The sequence below is a fragment of the Mobula hypostoma genome, chromosome 10 (assembly GCF_963921235.1).
Source record: "Mobula hypostoma chromosome 10, sMobHyp1.1, whole genome shotgun sequence".
Classification (NCBI taxonomy): domain Eukaryota; kingdom Metazoa; phylum Chordata; class Chondrichthyes; order Myliobatiformes; family Myliobatidae; genus Mobula; species Mobula hypostoma.
Window position 1 is genome coordinate 117,272,104 of NC_086106.1, and position 26,430 is coordinate 117,298,533.

General features: G+C 43.4%; 1 protein-coding gene across 4 annotated transcripts in view; it reads left to right on the forward strand.

The window, feature by feature from the left end:
* Positions 1–16,480, forward strand: part of LOC134353138 (septin-6) — a 76,936-nt gene extending 60,456 nt beyond the window's left edge. Inside the window, exons 6-11 of one of the 4 annotated variants that reach the window (XM_063061090.1) lie at positions 2,533–2,629; positions 6,682–6,850; positions 9,206–9,338; positions 9,489–9,679; positions 11,182–11,224; positions 12,958–14,000. In XM_063061090.1, coding sequence (XP_062917160.1) covers positions 2,533–2,629; positions 6,682–6,850; positions 9,206–9,338; positions 9,489–9,679; positions 11,182–11,185 — 594 coding nt within the window. In that variant the 3' untranslated portion in view covers positions 11,186–11,224; positions 12,958–14,000. The other 3 variants (XM_063061086.1, XM_063061088.1, XM_063061089.1) reach the window with 3 other exon arrangements.
* Positions 16,481–26,430: the final 9,950 nt, after the last annotated feature.

Genomic DNA, 26,430 nt, shown 5'->3' on the forward strand with positions numbered 1-26,430 from the left:
AGATTAGAAGATATGAGCTGTAAGGAAAAGTTGGACAAACCTAGACTGTTTTCTGTGGAGCGCCAGAGGCTGATAGTCTACAGAAATTTGTAAGATTATGAAAAACAGAGTTACGGTAGATAGTTGGAATCTTTTCTCCCCCCACACAGAGTAGTAGATGTCTGGAACGGGCTGCCGGGGGTAGTTGTATAAGCAGATGCCATAGTGGCCTTTGGGAGATTTTCAGACAGATGCATGAATATGCGGGGAATGGAGAGATATGAATAGTGTAGGCAGAAGGTATTTGGTTTAATTTAACATGATGTTTGGCAGAGGGGCCGGTTCCCATGCTGTACTCTCCCATGTGCTGTGTGAACTCGACACTGAACTGGAAATTACTGTTTGTCAAACCAGTTCCTGTACTTTGGAAATATCAGGCCCCGTTAGTGCTACGTGAGGACTCTGTCCGCACCGCAGCTGTGGTTGGAGAATGAGGCTTGCCAATCACCTTAAGGGGAATGAAGGGGACAGTAAGTTACAGAGCTGAACAAAAGAGACTGCTCCCGGAAGAATGTGGGCGGATTGTAAAGGTGATTTCCATTTCAGACTTGGCAAAGGAACATACAAGCTAGCATACACCCACCCATTAGTGTGCCTTGTTTCAAAAATCTATTATTTTACAAAATAAATTACCATAAGACAGAGGAGCAGAATTAGGCCATTCAGCCTGTTCCATCATGGCTGATTTATTATCCCTCTCAACCCCATTCTTCTGCCTTCTCCCTGCAGCTTTTTTGATGCCAACTTGAGGATCAAAGTGATTTTGTAACCTTTACACAAGAAGCAGTTGCTTTTTAATATAATCTGGGATTGTAATACAGGTTTTCCCGAGGGGGGAATGTGGGATGAGTGGGATTAAAGAGTCTGGGGGAGCATCAGGCAGAGAGATGAGTAGTTGACTATGGGGTAGGTTGATTTGGGGCCTTTTGATAGTGGATTTGGAGAAACTAATTCTACTGTAAGCGTTTGTAACAAAAGCAAGGTAAATAGTGAGAAATAAAGGGGAAAATTGGATTTCTTTTTGAGCAAAGCATTCCCTGAAAAGCTGGTGGAAGCAGATCGAACAGTAACTTGGATATAGACCAAAAGAGAATTCAAAGTAAATATATCATTAAGGTACATACAGGTCCACAATCCCTTAACCGAATCCTTGGAGCCAGTTGCATTTCAGAATTCAGAATTTTTCGGATTTCAGACACCCCCCCCCCCGACCCCGATACCAAAAAATACGTATGCTTAAGTCCCTTATTTAACCTATCTCCGTGCGGTGGACTTTAGGACCCGGCGGTGCACCAAACCTACGCACATCCTCCCATATACTTTAAATCATCTCTAGGTTACTTATAATACCTAATACAATGTAAATGCTATCTAAATAGTTGTTATACTGTATCGTTTAGGGAATAATGACAAGAAAAAAATTTATTTCCAACAAAAACATTCAATAAAACATAAAAATATACAGCTTCAAACGAACCAAATCAAACACATAGTAAATGACTTATTGGAATAAATGTAGAACATTACTGTCACTATAAAACTTCAGTAACTTGTCTTTCTGTTTATTTAAATCATATACAGCGGTAGTTCCGACACTATTTTCTTCAGTAAGATGCTGCACAGACACACCACAGTCAAGCTTCTGCAATAACTCCACTTTCTGCGTTATTGATAATGATAGATGCTTCCTTCTCTTTTTCTCATTGTTACCCATAGGGGTATCTGCAGCTGTTTTTGACATTTTCACAGTGAAATTAAACACAAAGTCAACAGTGAACACAAAATATCAGCGAACAGCAAATGTACGTGTAACCAGTATGAGCGCTGAGCCACAACTGACATCTGGTGTCCTCTGCCAGTGCTGCCACGTCACACCTGAGTGACGTCAGCTGTCGGCGAAAAAATCTTCGCTTTTCAGAGCTTTTTGGATTTCAGAATTACGGATAAAGGAATGTGCACCTGTATATGTCACCATATACTACCTTGAGATTCAATTTTTTGTAGGCATTCACAGTAGAACAGTGAAATAGAACTGAATCAATGCAAAATGTGCTAAAGAAGACAGGCTGCGCAAAAATAAATAAATTAAACAATACCGTGAGCATGAGTCCTTGAAAAGTGGGTTCATAGGTTGTGGAATCAGTGTGGTGTTGTGGTGTTTGAAGTTATCCACACTGGTTCGGGGGCCTGATGGTTGTAGGGTGATAACTGTCCCTGAACCTGGTGGTGGGGAGCCCAAGCCCCTTGTACCTCTTCCCAATGGCAGCAGTGAGAAGAGATCACGGCTGTTAAACTGAGGACTGATGAGAGAGTTGCAGTGCAATAGTCAAAGGATGGGGGTGGGACTAATTGCTGGGGGAGAGGGGAAATAATTGATGTGTCTTTGAAGGTCCAGTGAGCTCCTGACCACTGGTACAGTTTCAAACCAGATTCAGTCTTACGAGTTACCCTGTCAGTACTGCGCTCTTACGAACTAATATTGATGTATTTCAGGCGCAACTGCCTTTTGCTGTCGTTGGAAGTACAGAGGAGGTTAAGATTGGGAACAAGATGATGAAGGCGCGACAGTACCCCTGGGGCACCGTGCAGGGTAAGCTGGCTGCAGGGCTCATAGTTGATTTTTATTCTGTGCTGGTGAGCAGCAATCTTGTGTCCGACTTTCTCTGAATGTTCAGTGCGATTCCTTACAACGAAAATTGTTACTGAAAAATACCCTGGCAAATCAGTTTTCCACACCATGACCGCATTGATCCTTATGGTCTGCAGGTACATTTTGTAGTACAGGCAACCCCCACATTACTGAGGGCTTGCAGTCCTAGAAAACAGTCTGTGTCCTGTTTTTTTTTTCTCCTCTCTTTCCCTAACACACTCTGTCTGTCCACAGCTCGGCACGCAGTCCTGTCTCTGTCCGCAGTGTGGCACACTGTCATCTCCACTTAAGTCAAACACGAGTGGAAAAATTGTACTTATTTACTAATTTCACACAGGTTCCGTAAGAGCATATTTTATTGTGATGGCGTCCTTCTGCTACCCAAATGGTCGTATTGCTGGGTTTGCCTGGGAGAAGGATAGGAGGCCCTTGTTTTTGTGTAGTCTAACTCAGATCAAGTTGCCTTCACTAAGTTGTTTATACAGCTGCTCAGTGATTCATGAAGGAGATCTGCAGGTTGTTTTTACAAGTGGTGAAAGCCAGCATTCGATGAGGTCCTGTGAGAGCCATGGATAATCACAGGGGGTTTTGGAACATAGAACAGAACAGGACCTTCGGCCTATGATGTTGTGCTGACCTTTTAACCTAAAATCAATCTAACCCTTTCCTCCCACATGGCCCTCTATTCTTCTTTTATCCATGTGACTATATTAAATCTCCCTAATGTGTCTTCCTCCACGACCACCACAGGCAATGCGTTCCATGCACCCTCCACTCGCTGTGTGCACGGGAAAAACTTCCTCAGACAACTACCCTATACCTGCCCCCCGTACTTTCCTCCAATCACCTTCAAATTATGCCCTCTTGGTTTTGTTCTCAATGGCTTGATGATTGTCATTAGATTAATTTAATTGGTATTTACTCAGTGGCTCTGTGTTAGCTGGCCCGGATGGGACGTTGTTTTCAAGATGGATGGCTTGAAGGCCTGGGATTTCTGGGCCATGCTGTTGGTAGCCAACTCCTGACGGCAGCTGAGGGAGCAGGTCTGTCGAGCGCAAGGCTGGACTGTTCTGTGGTGTTCTGCAGTTTTCTTGCCTTCGGCCCACCCAGAGGGAGCAAGGTCTTGGAGAGTACTTGCTCTGAAGTCATGGCTTGGCGTACAGTGGAATTTGAGAAGCGTGCTGGAATCCACAACTGTGTAGTGAAAATGGGGGCATCAGCAGGGAGGCGATGGACTGATGCTTGGATCATAATCAGTTTTATCACATGAGGAGCATTTGATGGCTCTGGGCCTGTACTCGCTGGAATTTAGAAAATTGAAACCTACCCAATATTGAATGGCCTGGATAGAGTGGATGTGGAGAGGTTATTTCCAAACACTGGAGAGTCTAGAACCAGAGGGCACATCCTTTGAATAGGAGGACGTCCCTTTTGAACAGAGATGAGGAGGAATTTCTTTAGCTAGAGGGTGGTTAGTCTGTAGAATTCATTGCCATGGACAGTTGTGGAGGCAAAGTTATTGGGTGTGATTAATGCAAAGGCTGATTGGTTCTTGATTAGTCAGGCTGCTAAAGTTTATGGAGGAGAAGGCAAGAGAATGAGATTGAGAGGGGTAATAAATCAGCCATGATGGTGTGGCAGAGCAGCCTTAATGGTCCCAATGGCCTAATTCTGCACCCACGTCTTATGGTGGTACAACTTTAAAGTAAATTTTGTTATCAGAGTGCATATGTTTCCACATACAACCCTGAGATTCTTTTTCCTGCAGGCATAGTCAGCAAATTTATAGAACAGTAACTGTAAAGAGGATCACTGAAGGAGTAGGAGCACAGAAGAGAACAAACCGTGCAAATGCAAAGATAAATAAACTAATAAATAAAGAGAGAAAGCATGAAGTGCGACTGTTGGTGTGGGAACATCTCAATGGAGGAGTGACGTTATCCCCTTTTGCTCACGAGCCTGATGGCTGAGGGGTGGTAACTGTGCTTGGACCTGGTGGTGTGAGTCCTGAGGGACCTGTATCTTCTACCTGACGGCAGCGAGAAGAGAGTCACAGAAATAAATAGTGCAAAAGACAAAGAGCGAGGTAGGGTTCACGGACCATTCCAAAATCTTTTTGTGGAAGGAGGAGGCTTTTCTGTAAACACAGAGTGTGGATCTTTGGTCTGTACCTCCTCCCCCGTGGTGGTAAAACAAGGAGGACAAGTCCCGCGTGGTGAGGATTCTCAATGGTGGATGCTGCCTTCTTGAGATGATTTCCATTGAATAAATGAATTTTGATTGTGGCTGATTTCCATGGAATTTGGCAGCTGCTAGTGGAACAGCTCTGGAAGGTAGCTCCCCATTAGGTGTGTCCGTGGCAAGAAGTCAGACTTGTCCCTCCACTGGTCTGTGCCATTTGAGCAAATTGCAACCTTTCAATATCTGGCACCGGTCAGTACTTTCCCTCCAGCTGCTTCAGGTTTATTTGTCACCTGACATCAAAACACGCGGTGGAATGCGTCGTTTGAGCTTTGCCCAGCGGCCGATCACGTTTGGGATTCAGTTAGCGAGAGCAGCTTAAAGGAAGGCGGGGCAAGCGCGGCGGCCGTCGTCTGAGTGGATGGAGAGTGGTGATCTTAAGGCTTGTAGCTCTTTGAGGCTTCAGCGAAGACAGGCTTCACTCAGAGAAAGCAAAGGAAAGAAAAGCTCAAGCTTTTTCCTTCTCTTTATACCTGCTCAGCTAGGACAGTGGGGACGCCAGGTAGGACAGTGAAATGCTCCTCTTGTGGGATGTGGGAAGGCAGGGAGAACTCCAGTGTCCTTGACGACTACAACTTCAAGAAGTAAGAAATAAAGTCAATTAAATTCAATTCAGCTACAGCTTCTAACAATCTGCGTTTAAGGAGATGGAGCTGGAACTGGAATGACTCCGGATCATTCGGGAGGCTGAGGGGGTGATAGATAAGACATAAAGAGGTAGTTACACCCAAGATGCAAGACACTGGAAACTTGCTGACAGTCGGGAAGGGGAAAGGGGTTAAGGAATCAGTGCAGAGTACCCCTGTGGCCATCCCCCTCAACAACCGGTATATCACTTTGGATCTGTCAGGAGGCTGGCCTAACAGAGGAAAGTCTCAGTGGTCAGGTCTCTGGCACTGAGTCTGCCTCTGTGACTCAGAAGGGAAGGTGGGATGAGAGAAGAGTTGACCATAATTGATTGGAAAAGAACACTGGGAGGAATGATGGCAGAGTAGCAATGCAGGAATTTCTGGAAGCAAGTCAGAAGGGATGGGATATGTACATTTCAAAAAGGAAGATGTATGCTAAAGTGAAGATGACACAACCATGGCTAACGAGAAGTCAAAACCAACATAAAAGCCAAACAGAGGGCATATAATAGAGCAAAGATTAGTGGGAAGTGAGAAAAGGCACGCTGTGGTGATAGGAGATTCATTAGTTAGGAAAACAGGCCGGAGGTTCTGTTTAATACATTGCTAAGGTGTTGGTGTAGGAGGGAGAGCATAAGATTTTTGGATCATTGGGTTCTCTTCTCTTCCAGGGAAGGTGAGACTTGTACAAAGGGACAGTTTGTACCTGAATATCCTAGTGGGAAGGTTTGTTAATAGACCATAAGACATGGAAGCAGAATTAGGCCATCTGGCTCATCGAGACTTCTCCACCATTCAATCATGGCTGATCCTTTTTTTTCTATCTCCTTCTCAACCCCAGTTCCCGGCCTTCTCCCAGTAACCTTTGATGCCATGTCCAGTCAAGAACCTATCAATCTCTGCCTTAAGTACACCCAACGACTGGGCCTCCACAGCTGCAAGTGGCAACAAATTCCACAAATTCACCACCCTGCACGATGGGATTTAAACTAGAGTTGCAGGGGGACGGTAACCAGAATGCCAGAACAGTTAGAGGGAAGATTGGAAAATGTGCAGAGTGTTTTTAATTTAATTTGATTTTCACTTCTGTCTGTAAACAAATCTGAAACTTCTGTGGTGCAGTGGAGAATGAAAATCACTGTGACTTTGTAAAACTGCGGGAGATGCTCATTCGCGTCAACATGGAGGACCTTCGGGAGCAGACGCACGCCCGCCACTATGAGCTGTATCGGCGCTGCAAGCTGGAGGAGATGGGATTTAAGGACACGGACCCTGATAACAAGCCCTTCAGGTACAGTGTTCATGAGTTACTCAGGTGCAGTCCACACCAACAGGACACCGTCGTGCACCAGTCCCACAAAAGGCGAGATTTCCCGGTGGCCGTCCATTTCAGTTCTACTTCCCATTCCGATATGTCAGCCTTTGGCTTCCTCTGCTAGTGCAGTGAGACAGCTCTCAGGTTGAAGGAGCAACACCTTGTACTTCGGCTGGATACCTTCAACCTGATGGCATTAACACTGATTTCTCGAACTTCTGGTAATTGCACCCCCACTTTCACCATTTCCCGTTCCTGTTTCCCTCTTACTCCTTATTCCTTACCTGCCCATCACCTCCCCCTGGTGCTCCTCCCCCTTCCCTTTCTTCCATGGTCTCTGTCCTCTCCTACCAGATTCCCCCTTCTCCAGCCCTTTCACCAATCAACTTCCCAGCTCTTTACTTCATCCTCCCCCTCCCACTCCCAGTTTCACCTATCACCTGCCACCTTGCACTTCTTCCTGTCTTCCCCACCCCCCTCACCCCCAGTTTCTGGCTCTAACTTCTCCCCTTCCCTCTCCAGTCCTGATCAAGGGTCTCTTCCTGAAACGTCAACTATTTAATCCTTTCCATAGATGCTGCCTGACCTGCTGTTCCGCCAGCATTTTGTGTGTGTTGCTTTGGATTTCCAGCAACTGCAGATTAGTTTTGTGATGCACCGTTGTATTCAACCAACTCCTATAAATGTATCTTGATATCCTTAAAGTGCTGTAGAACTTCACAGTTCCTAATTTAATCACAGTCCTACATTTGGCCAAATTGATCACCTTAAAAGAACAGCATTCCCGCTGTTCACTTTGAATCAGCTTAATCATCAACTCTCCACACCTCTTTTGTTGTCACTGTTCCACATTATATCTCACTTAACTGAATTTGCTCTGAGTTTCCCTTCGAAAGGTCTGAGAGCCATTGCGTTTCTGCAGGGGGTATTGGGGTTGGAATCAGGCATTTCATTGCGACGTTACATGCAGGAAATCTTAAGGCAATGTGTTTCACTCCTTGTGCAAAGGCAAATTTCTGCAGGTGTTGAAAGTCGTAAAGGAAGCAAGATTTTACTTAAATTCCGGGTGGGTTTCGCAATGACTAAGATGAGTGAAACAGCAAAATGTCACATGTCAGAGTTGCTGTTAGAACTGAAGTTTATTAGAGATTGAATAGTTGTGTGGTCTTTAAGGGACTGGCAAAAGCTCTGGATAATGTGGAGGAAGGAAATAAATGTAATGTTGGAAATGTGTTCTGACATTAAATTCCTCTCTCCATGGGCTCATTAGTGACAAAGGAGATTTATTCTGGCTTAGCAAGATGTAGCGGAAAATTCAGACTTCTAAGCTTCAGATGGAAACTGAACAAATGTATTTGATCTGTTATTCTAATTATTTAGTTCTCTCCATGTGCTTTTTGGTTGCAGTAGCCTCATAAAGATTTTCATTGTTTACTGAAAACTTCACTGTCTGGCAAGTCAGTAAGATTGGAAGAGTACAGACAACATTTACAAGGATGTTGCCAGAACTTGAGGACCTGAGTTATAGGGAAAGGTTGAACAGGTTAGGACTTTATTCCCTGGAGCGTAGGAGAATGAGGGGAGATTTGATAGAGGTTATAAAGTCGTGGCTGGGTAGAGATACTGTCTCTACCAAAGGAAGTGTAAGGTGTTCCTTCCTTCCGCTAGCCTGCAGATCACCCTTGGGCAAGGTGTAGCACCTGCTTAGCTCCCAGTTCAGGATCACGTGAAGCTATGGGATCAGGTGGTATGGAGACGGTCATATGAGCATCTGGTGCACTTCACAAGTCCTGGTTATGCGGCCACTGATGCCAGGCAGACCGTCTCTGAAGACTGTTGATAATGGCTGGGGTCACTTGTCTGGTAAAGACACTGCCCAGAAGAAGGCAATGGCAAACCACTTCTGTGGAAAAATTTGCCAAGAACAATCATGGTCACGGAAAGACCGTGATTGCCCAAGTCATACGAAACATAATGAGCAATATAAAGTTATGAGTTGCATAGATAGGGTAAAGGCAAGCTGGCTTTTTCTGTTGAGGTTGGATGAGACTGGGGTGGGTTAAGGGTGAAATGTGAAATGTTTAAGAGAAACATGAAGTGGAACTTCAGTCGGAGGGTGATGAGAGAGTGGAACGAGTTGCCAGTGGAAGTGGTGGATGTAGGTTTGATTTCAGCATTTAAGAGGAATTTGGATAGGTGCATGGATGGAAAGGGTATGAGAGGCTATGATTTGGGTGCAGGCAGAATAAGGGATGGGACGAGGTAGGATGGCCTGTTCCTGTACTCTCGTGCTCTATGACTCCAGCTCTGAATGACTAATCCCTATTCTAGTCTGCAGGAAACGTATGAAGCGAAGAGAAACGAGTTTCTCGGAGAGCTGCAGAAGAAGGAGGAGGAGATGAGACAAATGTTTGTTACGAGAGTGAAGGAGAAGGAATCCGAACTGAAGGAAGCAGAGAAAGAGGTAAACTTTGCCACCTTTTTCCCTCCTCACTAAAACCAAGCAACATGGGAGAATCAGAAATTGTGCTTGAGAATGTCCCAAGTTTTTTTTTGGCTACCAGTTAGTTACTTTTGACAAGTATCCTGATGTCTCTCTTCTCTCCTCTTCTAGTTGCATGATAAGTTTGATCGTTTAAAAAAACTTCATCAGGATGAGAAGAAGAAGTTAGAGGATAAGAAGAAGAGCCTAGATGATGAGATTAATGCCTTTAAACAGCGAAAGACTGCAGCTGAATTGCTTCAGTCACAAGCCCAGCAGTCCGGAAGCCAGCAGACTCTCAAGAGGGAGAAGGAACGGAAAAAGTAAGTATATTTTTAAAAAATATAGTTTTGCCTTCTTTTATCCTCCTTTTATCAATCCCCAAAGTTCAGATCACCTTTTTTCAATTTATGTTCAGGAAGGAGATGCTTCCTTTCAATTCTACATCCCATATAAACGAGACCATGACTGGGATGGTGTTGGGGTGTACTGTTACCCGTAAAAGGATCCTTTCTGGTAGCAGATGCAATTTTCCATATGTACATTTCCATGTGTCCGTGTGCCAGCCAAGTGCTTCGCTGAGGCACTTCATCATTGCAACGTTGGCACTGAGTGTTTGCAGTCTTAATCAGGACAATGCAGCCTGCAGCCAGTAACGGGTTGTTCTTGTGCCTCGTCTGGTAGAGAGACTGTTTATGGAGACAGTGTGCAGGGCAGGCTCAATATTTGATGAATGAAATCCAGTTCTAATCATTTCTAAGGGGAGCCACATTCACACAGTGCTGCAGGAGTAGGAACATTCACCTAACTGTGATACCTTGGTCAACCTGTGTTCCCACTTTATCATTGTGGCTGGCTTGCTGGATTGTGAAGTCTTGCCACTAGTAATTACTCTGACCTGGTCTTTCCACCAATGAACAGAAACTGGATTTACCTACGTACTGCAGTTTAGATGGCTGACCACACACCTTCAGTCAGATTCCAAAGCAATACTGTTCTGTGTTGTGTGTGTACACTGTTTACTCCCGGCCACCAATTTCAAAGCACCAGGAGGGAATGTTTGAACTATTGCCCGACTCTGTCTTATGAGGATAGGCTGGCTGAACGAGGAGTTTTCTCTTTGGAGTGAAGGAGGACGAGAGGTCCCTTGATAAAGATGTATAAGATGTAAAGAGGACAGAGGAAGTTTTTCCCCAGTGCGGAAATTGCAAATAGGAGAGGCATAATCTTAGGGTGATTGGAGGAAAGTATGGGGGGGACGTCAGAGGTAAGTTTTTTTTTACACAGACAGTGGTGAGTGTATGCAACATGCAGCCAGGGGTGGTGGCTGAGACAGATACATTAGGGGCATTTAAGAGACACTTAGATGGAAAAATAGAAGGCTCTGGGGGAAGGGAGGGGTTTGATTGATCTTAGAATCGGTCAACAGGTCGGCACAACATCGTGGGCCAAAGGGCCTGTACTGTGCTGTAGGTTCTATATTAAATGCATACACAAGTTCCTTACAAGAGCTCGTTATGGAGCACTTGCAAGTGTGCAGATGTTGAAGGAAGCGGCCCGTCTGCTAAAGCACTTTAATAGTACACAAGCTTTAGGTCACTGAATTGGGACCTCAGTTACCAGTAATCATTGGCCTTCTGATCATAAGCAGTGTGTGCAATTGGTAAGTAAAGTGACAAGGTCATTGGAAATCAGTGAGCTCTTATTAAAAAACATTTTTATTCTGGAGCAGGGAAGGTTTTTGTGAAAACAAGCAAGTGTGTGTTTACACTTTTACCACTGTTCATCTACATTAGCTTTTTGCATGTATTGTACTGTTTTACAGTTAACGCTGTTCACTGCATGCTGCATGAGACCCATAACTTCTGGTAAGCTTGATTGATTGCGGACCCCCATCACAGCAGTGGAATCTTACCTCAGTTCTGTCCTCCAGTACATTGAGTAATGATTTTTTTTGAGTTTTTGCTAGATTTCCATCTGCAGTACATCTAGCTTCGTCTAGTGCAGAAGTCTCGTTCGTGGTGTAACTGAGATCCTTGATGGTATATCGGGTAGTTCTAAATCCCACACTTTTAGAAAAGTTTAACACTACTTATTACCCAAGTATGATGTGGATTTCAAATGTAGGGACGGACAGTATTTGTCTGTCTGTAGTCACCTTTGATAAATGTTGATGACCTGAAGCCAGTGGTTGTTTAGATAGTCCTCCTACATTGCCATTAGATGGGATAGTCTGGGTTTTGGCGCAAGAACGCAATGATATTTCCTAACTGGGGAAAGTGTGAGGTTCGTTCCTTTTTTAGCAACACACACAAAACGTAGGAACTCAGCAATTCAGGCAGCAGCCATAGAGAGGAATGAACAGCCAGCGTCTCAGGCCGAGACTCTTCAGGACTGAAAAGGAAAAAAAGGAAACTTGGTGGTGTTTTTTTTTAACCTGAGCACAGCAGAATGGTGTAAGTGCCTACACATACACTAGGTGGCCATTTTATTAGATACACCTGTAAACTTTGTTCATGAGTACCTAATCAGCAATCATGGCAGCAGCTCAGTGCGTAAGAGCAAGCAGACGTGGTCAAGAGGTTCAGCTGTTGTTCAGATCAAGCATCAGAATGGGGAAGAAATGTGATCTAAGTGACTTTGACCATGGAATGATTGTTGGTGCCAGACGGGGTGGTTTAAGGTTCTCAAAAACTGATCTCCTGGGATTTTCATTCACAATGGTCTCCAGAGTTTACAGAGAATAGTGCGAAAGTCAAAAAAAAAATCTAGCGAGTGGCAGTTCTGCGGGTGAAAACGCCTTGTTAATGAGAGAGTTCTGAGGAGAATGGCCAGGCTGGTTCAAGCTGACGGGATGGTGTCAATAACTCAACTAACCACACATTACAACAGTACTGTGCAGAAGAGCATCTCTGAATGCACGGCACGTTGATCCTTGAGGTGGATGGGCTGCAGCAGCAGAAGACCATGAACGTGCAGTCAGTGGCCACTTCATTAGATGCAGAAGGTACCTAATAAAGTGGACACAGTGTATGCTACCAGGTACATGGCCCCACTCACGTCCCTTGTTGGGATTATTTCAGATGCTTTGGAGACAGTGAACAACTTTGGGCATTATTGATATTGGAAAAGTAGCAGCAGAACTGTACAGAGTTCCATGCACAGCCATGAGGGGATAACGTTCCTACCATGTAGTGGGAGGGTACAAGATCTTTATTGTCCCAACTTCGTTTATTTCCATCCACCCGAGATCGTGCACAAGGTTGTCCACAAGGCTGCACACCCTGACCACTGCACTGAAACAGCGATCTAGATTGTATTGACTTGTGGTCGACTTGGCCCTCAACTTTTGCTGGCCTCCCAAAGTGCCTCGGTCTGTATCCAGGACAGCTGACTGGATAAAGTAACTGTATGGTAAAGGACTTCCACTGCTGTGCACATTGGAATGTTTGCTATATGTGTGTTTTACATGAACCATTCTCATATTTAACCTGGAATTGTGTTCATTTATTGTTTACATTGTGAACAGTACTTGGCTAAACATTTCACCTAGTTTAAAGTAGCTCATGAAAAATTAATCCTGCTTTTCTTTCATTTTCAGTTCAGGCTTCCTGTAGAATCCTTTCCTCAGCAAGTCGAGAATGAACTCCCTTTTGTTTCCAAATACGTTGCTGTACTTGCCCCTCTCTCACTCCCCTCCCAACCGTCACCTCACCCTCCCTCAATGCCGAACATACATGTTCAAGCTTGATACTGTGGCCATGCTGAATGGAGGAATCCAGCAATAAATAGTATGGAGCTGTGAAAAGGACTCCCAGTTTACCACTTCAGTACTTGCATGGTTTCACACAAGCCGCCAGTGAGCATCAGAGACTGCTCCAACTCACTAATCCCAACATAAGACCTTGTGGGGTTCATGGGTTATTAGATAACTCAGGAAACTTATGCATGAATCGTCATCATTTATGTCTCATCCCTTGTGCTGCCTACTTGCTGCTCGTGTTTCAGCCTACTGAACCATGTAACGATGGACTTAACAAATCATTGCTTTTATTTCCCTTTATAAACTGACATCAAATGGAACTTGTTACATTTTCAGCATGTGACAAAAGGCATGTTAATGTGGGGTGGGGGGAAAATATAAAGTACAATTTTGAGCAAAATAAAGATATTGTTTACAGTCCCAGAAAGAGAATGGATCAATTGAAATTGTGCAATAAATTGAAGCTTACAGGAAACTCATGTTTATTATGAACAGGAAATAAGTATTTTTTAATTTTCCCCAATTTTTGAAATCAGATATTTATTTTTGTTAAGTTTCAGTATTTAAAACTTTACATTGGAACTGTTTCTGTATCTGTTCCTGGCTGCATCTGAGGCAGTGCATAGCACTGACGTAGGGTTTGTTCATTTCTATTTTAATAGACACTGGAGGGATTAGTTCGGGGGCTTTTTTGTTTGAGCGCATGCTTGTTTTTATAAGATGACTTTTATACCGCTTTAATTGTCCTTCTGTTGTGAAGGCATGCTAATGTTGTGCTAAGAAGTAGTTTGAACGGAAGTAGTCTTTAAATGCAAATAAATGTGAATTGAGTTGTATGAATTTCTCAGACTGGCAATTCATTTGTCTGTATTTTGTACACTCTTTCCTTACAGTAACCCTTGGCTCTGCACTGAATAATTAGAGGCCCTGAGTGATTATGGAACATTATTGCTTTACTCTGTTAAGCTGTGACCAATATTAGACGGGGCAGTTTGAGATAGCCGTGCACTGCCTGTGGTCTCCAGGCGTTCGAAATCCAAAATCTGAAGTCTTTATCTTTTCACGAGTAGAAAAGCTTGCATCATTTAGCTCAAACTAAGAGGCTTCTTTAAAACAAATGTAAATGTACACCTTAAAGTGCATGTTTTCTTTAGGCCCATGTGACGAGCATTAAGTACATCATATTTGAGTGTTTTTGAAAAGGAATAATTTGCACTATTTGTTTTGCAAATGTAGAGAGGTTGAAAGTTTTAAACACTGTATACCAAGACTTGCTGAAGTATTTTTAAATGCAAGACTTTGGGATTACATCTCTTCAGCTACCCCAGTCAGACAGCACCCTGCTATTTTCAGAGCTACAGAATAACATTTCTCTGACAGTCGTGCCAAATTTGCACAGATTTGTAATTTTCACTTAGGATTTTTTTTTTATTCTTGTGTGCGACTCCACAGAATGTTCTGGACGTTTATGGTATATTAAGCTATTAAAATCTGTTGCATCTCAGCCACAAGTGTCTTCATTTATTTGGAATTATGACCCTCGCGGCAGTTCCTTGAGGGGGTCCCTCGGCAATCAGCGACTTTGCACGTTTTCATGCTCCAAGGTCCCTCAGCCCTCTCTCCCCTGCCTCTAGTTATTTCTCTCAGTTTCTGGTCAGTATCCTTTTCTGTGCACACGTCTGAAAATATCTTGCTGTGTTGATGATCTATCTCATTTGTGTTTTTCTCTCTGTAGCTTCTTTTAATATCTGCACGGGCTGCTGTCTGGAGGAGAAGGCTGCGACCCATAGAAGAGTCAGGGGGGCTCTTGCGCTGTTCCTTTAACTGTGAAACTAAATCTGTACTCCTAAAGGGCAATAGTCAGCCTGTGTGGGTTATGTGGGCTCATCCCACAAGTCCATTTTATGTCTGCAGTCTGTCTTACCAGTAGGGCTAATGGGTCTGAAATGTTCTGTTTTCCTTTTAATTTTTGCCTGTTGAAGACTGCAGCTTTGCAATATTTTGAAGCTTCTGTGTTTAAATGGACTCTCATTTCCCCACCGTGCTGTATAAATTACCATCCACCGCCCGGGAATATAATTGACATACTGCGGAGCTGAAGTTAAATTTAAACTCTTATTTTAAAGTTTCATTGTGAGTTACTTTACACTTGTGGGAGGGACGGGGGGGGGTGCGGGGTGTGCTGCTATTCAGGGGTGTTAAATTATGATCAGCTTTTAGGGATGATCTGAAGTATGGGTAAAAAGGATGGAAAATGATCATCTGGATTTCCAGCATCTCTTGTGGTTATGAGAAACGTACAGTGGTTTTGTGGAAATACAGTAAAGTATAATTATAAATGAATAGTCTAATTGTTTCCTACACAGATATGAGAGGTTGGAGCTAGACAGGTTCACACTAACACTGCTGTAAATAGGTATGGCACATGATGTGAAACCGCATTGTGTTTCCTCCGGGTGCTCTGGTTTCATCCCCCAGTCCAAAGACGTACTGGTTAATTGGTGATTATAAATCGTCCTGTGATTAGGCTGCGGTTTAAACGGGTGGGTCGCTGGGCGGTGTGGCTGTTTGGGCAGGAGGGGCCTGTTCCACACTATCTCTAAATAAAAATAAATTTTGTCCCAGAAAGCTCCATATTCAGGTCCTGGTTTGTAGTGAGTTGGTCTAGATGGCGGTGGGAATTTTAGCCATTGAGTAAGTGAATGGGTAGGACAAGGGAAGTCGGAGCTGGAGAACCCAGCTCCAACTGAATGCATTCATTTAATGCTGAGGAACAGGCAAGAGAAGGGGGGCTTTGTAGTGCATGTGGAAGGAGACGAGATTAGGTAGTGTTCTATGCTTAAAGGAGTGTGTGTCTCAGTCACTCAGTGGTAGAATGAAAGGATCCTTAAATTTGTTGTAACACAGGTTTAACTTTTAACATTCCCATAAAATAGCAAAAGTAGTTAAGGATGTTGAACAGATTTAACTGGAATACTTTGGATTATTTTTGGCATGTTAAATATACATTGTAGAATGTCTTTTGATAAACATGCTAGTTATTGTTTTGGCTACTAATTGTGGTTGCATTAGATTTAAAAGGTAGTGACCAGAAGGCCTTGTTGAACATTGCCTTGTTAACATTCCTGAATTGGTCTTTTAACCCTTGTTTGTCTTGCTCATCACACCGAACTCCTGCATCTTTCTGATCTTCACCTTGCTTTGTGCTGTATATATTTCTGCTTATTTCACTCCAGTGAAGCTACTGGAGTGGTGTACTCTCCACTTTTGTTTAGAGGTCTCAAGTGTTTGACCCATTAGAAAATGATCTTTTCTTTCTGACATTGCTATTCATGCCTGTAACTTTTCAATAAAATTCTAGGTGAGAAAAAATCTTGTTGCGTTTCATGCTAATGAATTCCTGATTGTAAATTCTCAACGCTCTTAAAATATCTTTGAAATAAGTGGACGTCTGACTTGAAACTTGCGTGGCAACTGGTACATAGGCACTTCCTCAGGTGGGTGCTAGGAAAAAAACAACACAGGGTCTACATGCACAGAATTAAACTGATGTCTCTGTTCATATCCTGGCGAGATTAGGGAGTAAGTTGGGGGGAAGGGGAAGAAAATGTGATTTCCGATTAAAATGGGGGTTCCTAACCTGGGGTCCATGAACCCTTTGCTTAATGGTATTGGTCCACGGTATAAAAAAAGGTTGGGAAGCCCTGGATTGAAACAAAAGCAGAAAGGTTTTATGATTGGGACACTTTATGCTGCCTGCAGCAGGACGAATCTCGGGGATGTATACATACATTGATAATAAATGCACTTTGAAACTTTACATGATGCTGCTTCACTTTCCACAACTTTGATATACAAGGGCTATTAAAACAAAACTTAGTGAAGTAACAGCCGGTGGGAAGAAAATCCGATCAAGCATTCTAGTCCTCCCACTCCCTCTATTACCTCAGTCACTGCACTGTAAACACTAAACCACTTTTTATAATGCTACTTATATTAAGTACATGCTAGTATTTATGTAGTTTTGCACATTTATTCCATATCCATACTTCTATTTTTTATATAATTGTTTATTCTTTACAATTTTTGAACGTTGCTGTTCTTTGGTGCATGCCGTGCCAACCCCCCACCTCAAATTCATAATGCATGTAAATGTACATTCTGTGACCACCCGTCATTAATGCAAGTTTCTATTCACCAATTGTTTGGCAGCAACCGTATGCATAAAAACCTACAGACATAGTCAAGAGGTTCAGTTCAGTCCAAACATCAGAACAGGGAAGAAATGTGATCGAAGTGACTTGGACCGTGGAATGATTGTTGGTGCCGGATGGGGTGGTTTGAGAATCTCAAGAAACTGCTGATCACCTGGGGTTTTCATGCACAACACTCTCCAGGGTTAACAAAGAACAGTGTGAAAAGCAAAATTCATCCAGTGAGTAGCAATTCAGTGGGCAAAAGTGTCAGAGGAGAATGGTCGGACAGGAAGGTGATAGAAACTCAAATAATCACACGTTACAACAGAGGAGTTCGGAAGGAGCATCTGATCACACGAGACAATGAACCTTGAAGTGGATGGGCTAAAGGAGCAAGAGGTCACGAATGCACACCTGATGGTTACTTTATTGGGTACCAGGAGGTGTGGTAAATGAAGATTATCCTTGATCACAGCTGGAAGTCCTTTTCTTCAATTGAGCAGAGGGAAAAAAAAAAGTTGTGGCAACTAGTAAAGTCAAGAAAAAAAAGTGCTTTACAGAGTTATTAGATGATTATCCCCATTATTGTACCATTCCCTTTTAAAATGGGGCAGCTGAAGCTGGGATTATAGTTGCTGTAGTGACTGCGTCAGCAGGCCGACTGTCTTGTGGGCCCTTTGTGGTTCTCCACGTGCCGATGAGGAGCACTTGCACTGCTTAGCTGTAGGTCCCCGAGCTTCCAAAAGCAACCCAGAAAAGCAGCTCCTTGTAAATGCTGCACAGTGCTTCCAGCGTTTTGGGGTCTTTATTTCATCAGGTTCGGCGGTATCGTGGAGTTGGTGTTCCAACTGTGGAGATGTCGTTTGATCGGCTTCAAGCACTCATTTCTGTTGTCTCAGTCATTCTATTTTCACTCTCTTGAAGCGATGTCAAACCCAAAGGCAATAAATGACAGAGTGTGCTGCACAATTGACCATTAAGGTTATGCTTCAAGAACGCAGAACACAACCTTGGTTCAAAAAGCAATGTTGGAAGTATACACAGGAGACCACTTGGACCATCAAGTCCAGGCTAGCTGTTTTGTAGTACTGTGCCAATTCCCTTTATATCCTCTTCACCCTCATTTACCCATAAGGCATAGGAGCAGAATTAGGCCATTTGGCCCACCGAGTCTGCTCCACTATTCGACCATGGCAGTTCCATTTCCCCCTCAACCCCATTCTCCTGCCTTCTCCCTATAGCTTTTCACACCCTGACTAATCAAGAACCGATCAGCCTCCACCTTAAATCCACCTAATGACCTGGCCTCCACAGCCATCTGTGACAATGAATTCCTCAGATTCACCACTGTCTGGCTAAAGAAATTCCCCCTCACCTCCATTCTAAAGTGACGTCCCTCTATTCTGAGGCTGTACCCCCTGGTCCTAGAGTCCCCCTCTATAGGAAACATCCTCACCACATCCACTTTATCTCAGCCTTTCAACACTTGATAGGTTTCAATGACATTTCCCTTCATTCTTATAAACTACAGTTAGTACAGGCCCCGTGCCATCAAACACTCATACAAAAAGCCCTTCATTCCTGGAATCATTCTCATGAACTTCCTCAGAACCATCTCCAATGTCAGCACATCCTTTATTATTAATTTCTTTAATTTTATCCATTCCTTTTATGAAAGCCACAACTAAACTATCCACCGCTCTCCACCTGATCAAAGCAACAACTTGTTGAGTTAGTCAGATATGATTCACATTTAGCACATTTGCAATGGTTTTCCTTTAACTCAAGTTTACTAAGTACCTTTAACATAGGTAAGCAACACACACAAAATACTGGAGGAACTCAGCAGGACAGGCAGCATCTATGGAAAAGAGTAAACAGTTGACGTTTCAGGATGAGACTCTTTGGGACTGTTGAAGGGTCTCCATCAAGACTGGTCCATGGATGCTGTCTGGCCTGCTGAGTTCCTCCAGCATTTTGTGTGTTTTGCTTTGGACTTCCAGCATCTGCAGACTTTCTTGTGTCTTTAATATAGGTAATTGGAGGGGAGGAATCATGGGAAAGGTGGACAATAGGAGAGAGTGCCTGGGGGAATGGAGGAAATAGTTAAGACACACAGATGAGTGATTTAGCTGAAACTGGATGTTCATGCCATTCAGTTGCAGGCTATCCAGGTGGAATAGGTGGTGCCATTCTAGCTTGTCTTTGGCCTCTCTGTGGCAGTACCATTAATATTTTTCTTTGGAATTTTAAAACCTAAAAGGATAGCTTTATTTGTCCATGTGCATCAAAACGTATGGTAAAATGCGGAGGATATGCTGGAGGGCAGCCTGCAAGTGTCACCACATTTCTGGTGCCATCATCACATGTTCACAATCTATTAAGCCCAGTGAGTACGTCTTTGGAATGTGAGGGTAACCGGACCACACAAAGGAAAGCAACATGGTCATGAGAAGAATGTACAAACTCCTTACAGTGAATTGAACCCAATCTTACAGCTGGCGTGCTGTAAAGTGTCGTGCTAGTCACATCGCTGCCAACCTTTCCTTGAACCAAGGTTAAACTGAACAGTCTGGTGTTGCTGGGTTTGATTTTGTTCCCTTGAACAGGGGTTCCATTCCTCTATTTCTCTTGCTCATTCTCATTCAGGAGGGTCATGGGCAGCTTTTTTGTAACTTCCAGTCCCCGGCACCTGAAGATACACTCCACTTGATTCAAGCAAAGTAACATCTAGTATAGCCGTACTTTGTAGAGCCACCTCCTTTATCCAGTGAGATTGTAGAATCATCCTCTTCCACCGCAGACCAGTGCAAGAGTGTTTTGAATGTTAAGAGATTTAAAGATAAACTATGTTTGTCATATTCACATCAAGACATAGAGTGGAATGTGCCTTTTGCATCATGACTAACATATTCCGAGGATGTGCTGGGGGCAGCCTGTAGATGTCACCATACTTCCAGCACCAACATAGCACGCCCATAATGTACTCCTGTACGTCTTTGGAATGTGTGAGGAAACCGGAGCACCTGGAGGAAACCCTCGCGGTCATAGGGGAGAAGGTTTCAAACTTCTTACAGGCAGTGGTGGGAATTGAATCCCGATCACTGTGAAGAGTTACACTAACTTCTATGTTACCCTGCTGTGAATGTTCCCTACTCCTACACTGTCACATTTCGTCTCGGACTTGCACACCCTTTTACCACTTATTACATCAACACCCTCAGAAATAAAACTTCTGGGTTTCTTTTTTTCAGTCTTGGTCCTTTCTCAAAGTTTGACCTTTTGCACCTTGTTACGTTCATATTCCCATCATATTTGGGATGGTAGAGTAAAAACAAAACTTCTGGAGGAACTTGACAGGCTCACGGCTTTGAGTCAGGACTAACAGCGTTGAGGGAAGACAGCCAGAAAGAGGGGAGTGGAGAAGTGAGACAGGCTGAATGGCAATAAGTGGAACCAGATTTGGGGCGAGAGGCTGAAGCCAAGTTGGCAGGGGGCAGGTTACACTTCTCATTTCTACACTGATCTGTCTGTCCTTGGCCTTCTCCACTGCTGCAGAGGCCATAGAGAAATTAGAACAGCGCCACCTACAGTATTCCCCCTGGGTAGCCTACAACCTAATGGCATGAATGTGGAATTACCCAGTTTCAGGTAAACCATTCCCTTATGTTCCTCAAGCAATCGTTGCATTCCCTCCAGTCTACCCAGGGTCTCTCTTCCTCTGCCTACCTTTTCCATGTTTCTCACACCCTGCCCTGCATTACCCAGACTCAGATTCATTCTGCCCATCACCACTACTTGGGTTTCTTCTACCCTGGTTCATCATCCCCTATCCCCTCTGTCATGATTCCATTATTCCATCAGCCACCCCCTCACTCCACCCTCTCATTTGCTTCCACCAGCCCTCTCACTTCCATATACTGGCTATCTTCCCCCCCACCCCCCACCTCTACGGAGGCTGCTTGACCAACCAAGTTCTTCCAACAGGTCTTTTTTTGGCTCCAGGTTCTGCAGCCTTGGGTACTCAGAGTGGAGTTACTCCCTCATAGGCTAATTGGCCACTGTAAATTGCTTTTTAGCCTTAACTCATAGATGAGTGGTAGAATCTGGAGAGGTAAGATGATGGGAAGGCAGGGAGATAAAAATTGGTTAGGAAAGGATTACTCTCGACAGATGGGTGCTTGGTTGTTATCACAGATTCTGACATCTCCCTGATAATAAGGCAGTACGTTGGTGTAGCGGTTAGTGTAATGCTTTACAGCGTTAAATTGGGGTTCAATTCCCAATGCTGTCCGTAAAGAGTTTGTATGTTCTCTCCTTGACTGTGTGGGTTTCTTCCAGATTCTTCAGTTTCCTCCCACATGTCAAAGTCAAACAGTTAGGGTTAGTAAATTGTCGGCATACTATGTTGGCAGCAGAAGCATGACACCCTTGTGGGCTGCCCCCAGTATATCCTTGGACTGTGCTAGTTGCTGACGGAAATGTTGCATTTCACTATACGTTTTGATATGCATGTGACAAATAAAGCTAATATTTTCTTTAATACAAATCCTAACCCTATTCGCATGTTATCACCTGCTTGTTTCCCTGCTTGTTTCTGTGCCTGGAATGGACCCAAGCAATATCTGAATTGTTTCTTTTCAGGGCCACACTCGTTCTATTAGTTTATCCTGTTGACCCTTGAATTTATTGATGCTCATCTTGTTCCTCCCCCCCCCCACCCCATCTGACTAATGTTCACATATGGTTCTACTTTAGACATTGCCCTCTTCCATGGGTGATCAATACGTTTGGATATAATGATGTAATTCCCTCCCTAACAGCACTGTGGGTGTACCCACACCTCAGGGACTGCAACGGTTCAAGAAGGCAGCGCATCACCACCTTCTCAAGGGCAACTAGGTATGGGCAATAAATGCTGGCTCAGCTGGCAATGCCCACATCCCACAAATAAATAAAAAGACAATGATGTTCTACTGGCCTTGCTCACCAAAGCCAGATCCAGCAATGTTTCCTTCCTCCATGAGAAGAATATCTCAACATTTATGGAAGAAATTCCTAGTCCTCTCTGCCCCTTTAATAACACCCTAATCTGGAATTTTAGTACGTGGTAGAAGGGGCAAAGGTAAATGAGAACTACCTGGACACCGCTACTCCTTTCCCCATCCCTCTCCAGCTAGCTTCTTGCCTGAAGAATTGTTCTCAATCTGAATTGAGAACAGTTACTCTCTCCATGGATGAGTGTCCCTGGCATTTTCTATTCCTGTCTCCTTCTGGTGGCTTGTAAATCTTGTACCTTTCATCCTGCATAATGCTGTTGACCCTTCCCCATTTTTTATGCTCTTGCTGATTTGTGCAGCTGCAAGTAATCCAGAAATCACTGTAGAAAAATGCTTTTCTCATTTATTCTATACTGATGTGTCCCACCAGTAGGTACCATAGGCAGTGTAATGCATTGACAGAAATGCACATCTATTCCGTGAATATGAAACATTATGACAGCTTGATTTCCCTCCTTTTATGATTTACCCATCATTTATCCCTTGTTACAATACTCCGGAAAATATTCCATGGTATTATCATCCAGGAACCCTCTCACACACTTAATGACTTCACTTTGGAGTAGTGAGTGCAAAAATGGGAACTATTAAAAAGATCAAGTCTCGTTGTGTGTGACTTTCACTTGGGCCAAGTGAGGTTCAAGTGGAGTGGCCATTGTGGGAAATGGAGGCTTTGGCTCAAGAAGCTTCAGCAAGAAGAGGCAGAGACAATGTTGAATCAACCATCCTGCGGAGGAGCCGAGGATCTGAGGTTTGTTTCAAGAAACTTTGACAAGGTAAGAACAGGTAAGTTTTTAAAAAATATATAGTAGTTAACTAAAAAGATAACCAAATTAGTACAAGTAAAATAGGGATGCATGATCAAGTGATGTGTTGTAGCTACATGATGTGGGAGCTGGTGGACCCCATTGTGGCTCCCATTGACCACATCTGTTGGCTGCTTGAGAAACTCCAGCTCAGAGTTTATGACCTGTAATCTGAGCTCTAGCACTGTGATGCATCAAGCAGGGAGAGAGAGAGCTACCTGGAAGTTATTTCAGGGAACATTTATACCCATTAGATTAAATAATTCAAATTCAGTCCGTGGCCAGGGACAGGAGGGTGTGATGTAAGTGAGAGTGATGGGGGGGGGGGACCATGAGGTCGTACTGGAGGAGCCTCTTCCCTTGAGCTTGCCCAACAGGTCTGAGATTGTTCCTCCCTTTGAGAATGAGTGGGGGCAACCTAACTGTGGCACTTTGGTTCAGGGAGTTATTAAAGAGGGGGGAGAGAAAGAAACGTAGTGGTAATTGAGGATAGTATAGTCAGGGGATTAGACACAATTCTCTGTCACAAGGATCAAGAATCCCAAAGGCTGTGTTGTCTGCCTGGTGCCTCGATTTGGGACATTTTATCTGACGTGCAGAGGATTTGGAGAGGTCCATGTGGGTACCAACAATGTAGGAAGAAGAAGAAAAGAGGCACAGTTGAGGGAATTTAAGCAACTAAGGACTAAATTACAAAGTGTATAATGCACAACCAAAAAACCATTTGTCACGTGCATATCGAAACGTACAGTGAAATGCAGAGTGCATTGTTAGCAGGGCCATGAGCAAATTGGTACAAGGTTAAGATCGGAGAGCTAAATGCATGGCTCAAAGATCGGTGTGGAAGTAGGTATGAATTAGTGAGACATTGGCATGAGTATTGAGGAAGGAGGAAGCTGTCCAATAGCACAGACTCCACCTGAACCATGCTGGGACCAAGGACCTGGCAAATTGTACAACTAGTGTTATAGATATGGTTTTAAATAGTGGGGAGATGGGTTTAACAGCTTGGAAAAGTATGAATAAAGTAAAAGGGAAGGAGAATGCACCGGAGAATCCAGAATAAAACAAACAAGCAAAGTTTCCAGAATTTTAAAAAAACAAAGTTTAGAAAGGAATAAGAATTTAATTTCCAGTCACATAGAGACAAAATTGATAAGAGTGATTAATACAGGACTGAATGTGTTATATTCATATATGCAATAAGGTAGATAATTTTGTAGCATGGTAGAAATTGGCAAGTGTGACACTGTGGGCATCACGGAGTTGTGACAGAAAGAAGATCACAGCTGGGAGCTTAATGTCCAAGGATTTGCATGAAAATTGAAAGGACAGGCAGGTGGGAAGAGGGGCAGGGGTGTCTCTGTTGGTATAAAAATTAAATCAATTGACAGAAGTGACAGAGGATCAGAAGATGTAGAATCCTTGTGGGTAGAGTTAAGAAACTGCAAGGTTAAAAATACCCTGATAGGAGTTATATTCAGGAATCTCAACAGTGGCCAGGATGTGGGATACAAATTATGATGGGAGATAGAAAGGGAATGTAAAAAGGGCAATGGGGATTTCAATATGCAGGTAGATTGGGAAAATCAGCTTGGTGTTGGATCCCAAGAGAAGGAATTTGTAGAATGCTTATGAGGTGGCTTTTCAGAGTGGTTTGTGGTCAAGCTCACAAGGGTAAAGAAAATTCTGAGTGGTTGTTTTGCATGAGCCAGAGTTGGTTAGGGAGCTCAAGGTAAAGGAACCCTTAGGAAATAGTGATCATAATATGATAGCATTCACCCAGCAGTTTGAGAAGGAGAAGCTAAAATTGGATGCAGCAGTATTACATTGGAGTAAAGGGAACTACAGAGGCATGAGAGAGGAGCTGGCCAAAGTTGATTGGAAGGAGACACTAGCAGGGATGATGACAGAACAGAAATGGCAGGAGTTTCTGGGACTAATTCGAAAGATGCAGCATTGGTTCATTCCAAAGAAACAGCAGCATTCTGAAAGGAGGATGAGGCAACCATGGCTGATAAGGGAAGTCAAAGTCAGCATAAAAGCAAAAGACAGAGCATATAATACAGCAAAAATCAATGGGAAACTAGAGGATTGGGAAGCTTTAAAAACCGACAGAAGGCAACTAAAACAGCAATAAGGAGGGGAAAGATGAAGCGTGAAGGCAAGCTAGCCAATCATATAGAAGAAGATAACAAAAAATTTTTTCAGATAGATAATGAGTGAAAGAGAGGCAAGAGTGGTCATCAACTATTGGAATATGATGCTGGAGAGGCAGTAATGGGGGACAAAGAAATGGCAGATGGATTGAGTAAGTATTTTGTATCAGTCTTCACTATGGAAGACACCAGCAGTATGCTTGAAATTCAAACGTGTCAGTGGTCAGAAGTGAGTGTAGTATTGGCCAGTTAGCCTGACTTCAATGGTTGGGAAGGATAAGGTTTCAGTGTACTTGGAGGCACATGATGAAGTAGGTTAAAGTCAGTATGGTTTCCTTGAGGGGAACTCTTCCTTGACAAATCTGTTGGAATTCTTTGAGGAAGTGATAGGCAAAGGAAAGTCAGTGAATGCTGTTTACTTTGGCCTGGTGCCACAGATGAGGCTGTTAAACAAGCTAGCCCATGGTATTACAGCAAAAATACTAGCTTGGTAGAAGATTGGCTGACTGACTGGAGGCAAAGAGTAGGAATAAAAGGAGCCTTTTTTTGGTTGGCTGTTGGTGACCAGTGGTGTTCTGCAGAGATCATTTTTTGGTCTACTGCTTTCCACATTATATGTAAATCATATGGATAACTGAATTGACTGTTTTGTAGCCAAGTTTGCAGACAATACCAACAGTGGGGCAGGCAGTGTTAAAGAACCAGGGAGTCTGTGGAAGGACTTGGACTGATTCAGAGAATCGGCAAAGAAGAGACAATGCACAGAAGTGTATGGTCATGCACTTTGGCTAGAAGGATTAAAAGTGAATACTATTTTCTAAACAGGGAGAAAATTCATAAATCGTAGGCACCAAGGAACTTGGGAGTGCTAGAGTAGGATTCTCTAAAGGTTAACTTGCAGGTTGAATTTGTAGAAAGGAAGACAAATGAAGTGTTAGCATTCATTTTGAGAGGATTGGAATATAAAAACAAGGGTGTAAGGTTGAAGCTTTCTAAGGCATCGGTCAGACCGGGTAATGTTTAAGATTCCTCTTAAACATCAAATAAGAGTCTGAAACGCATCTTTGATGCAGTGAATGCGCAGTACCGG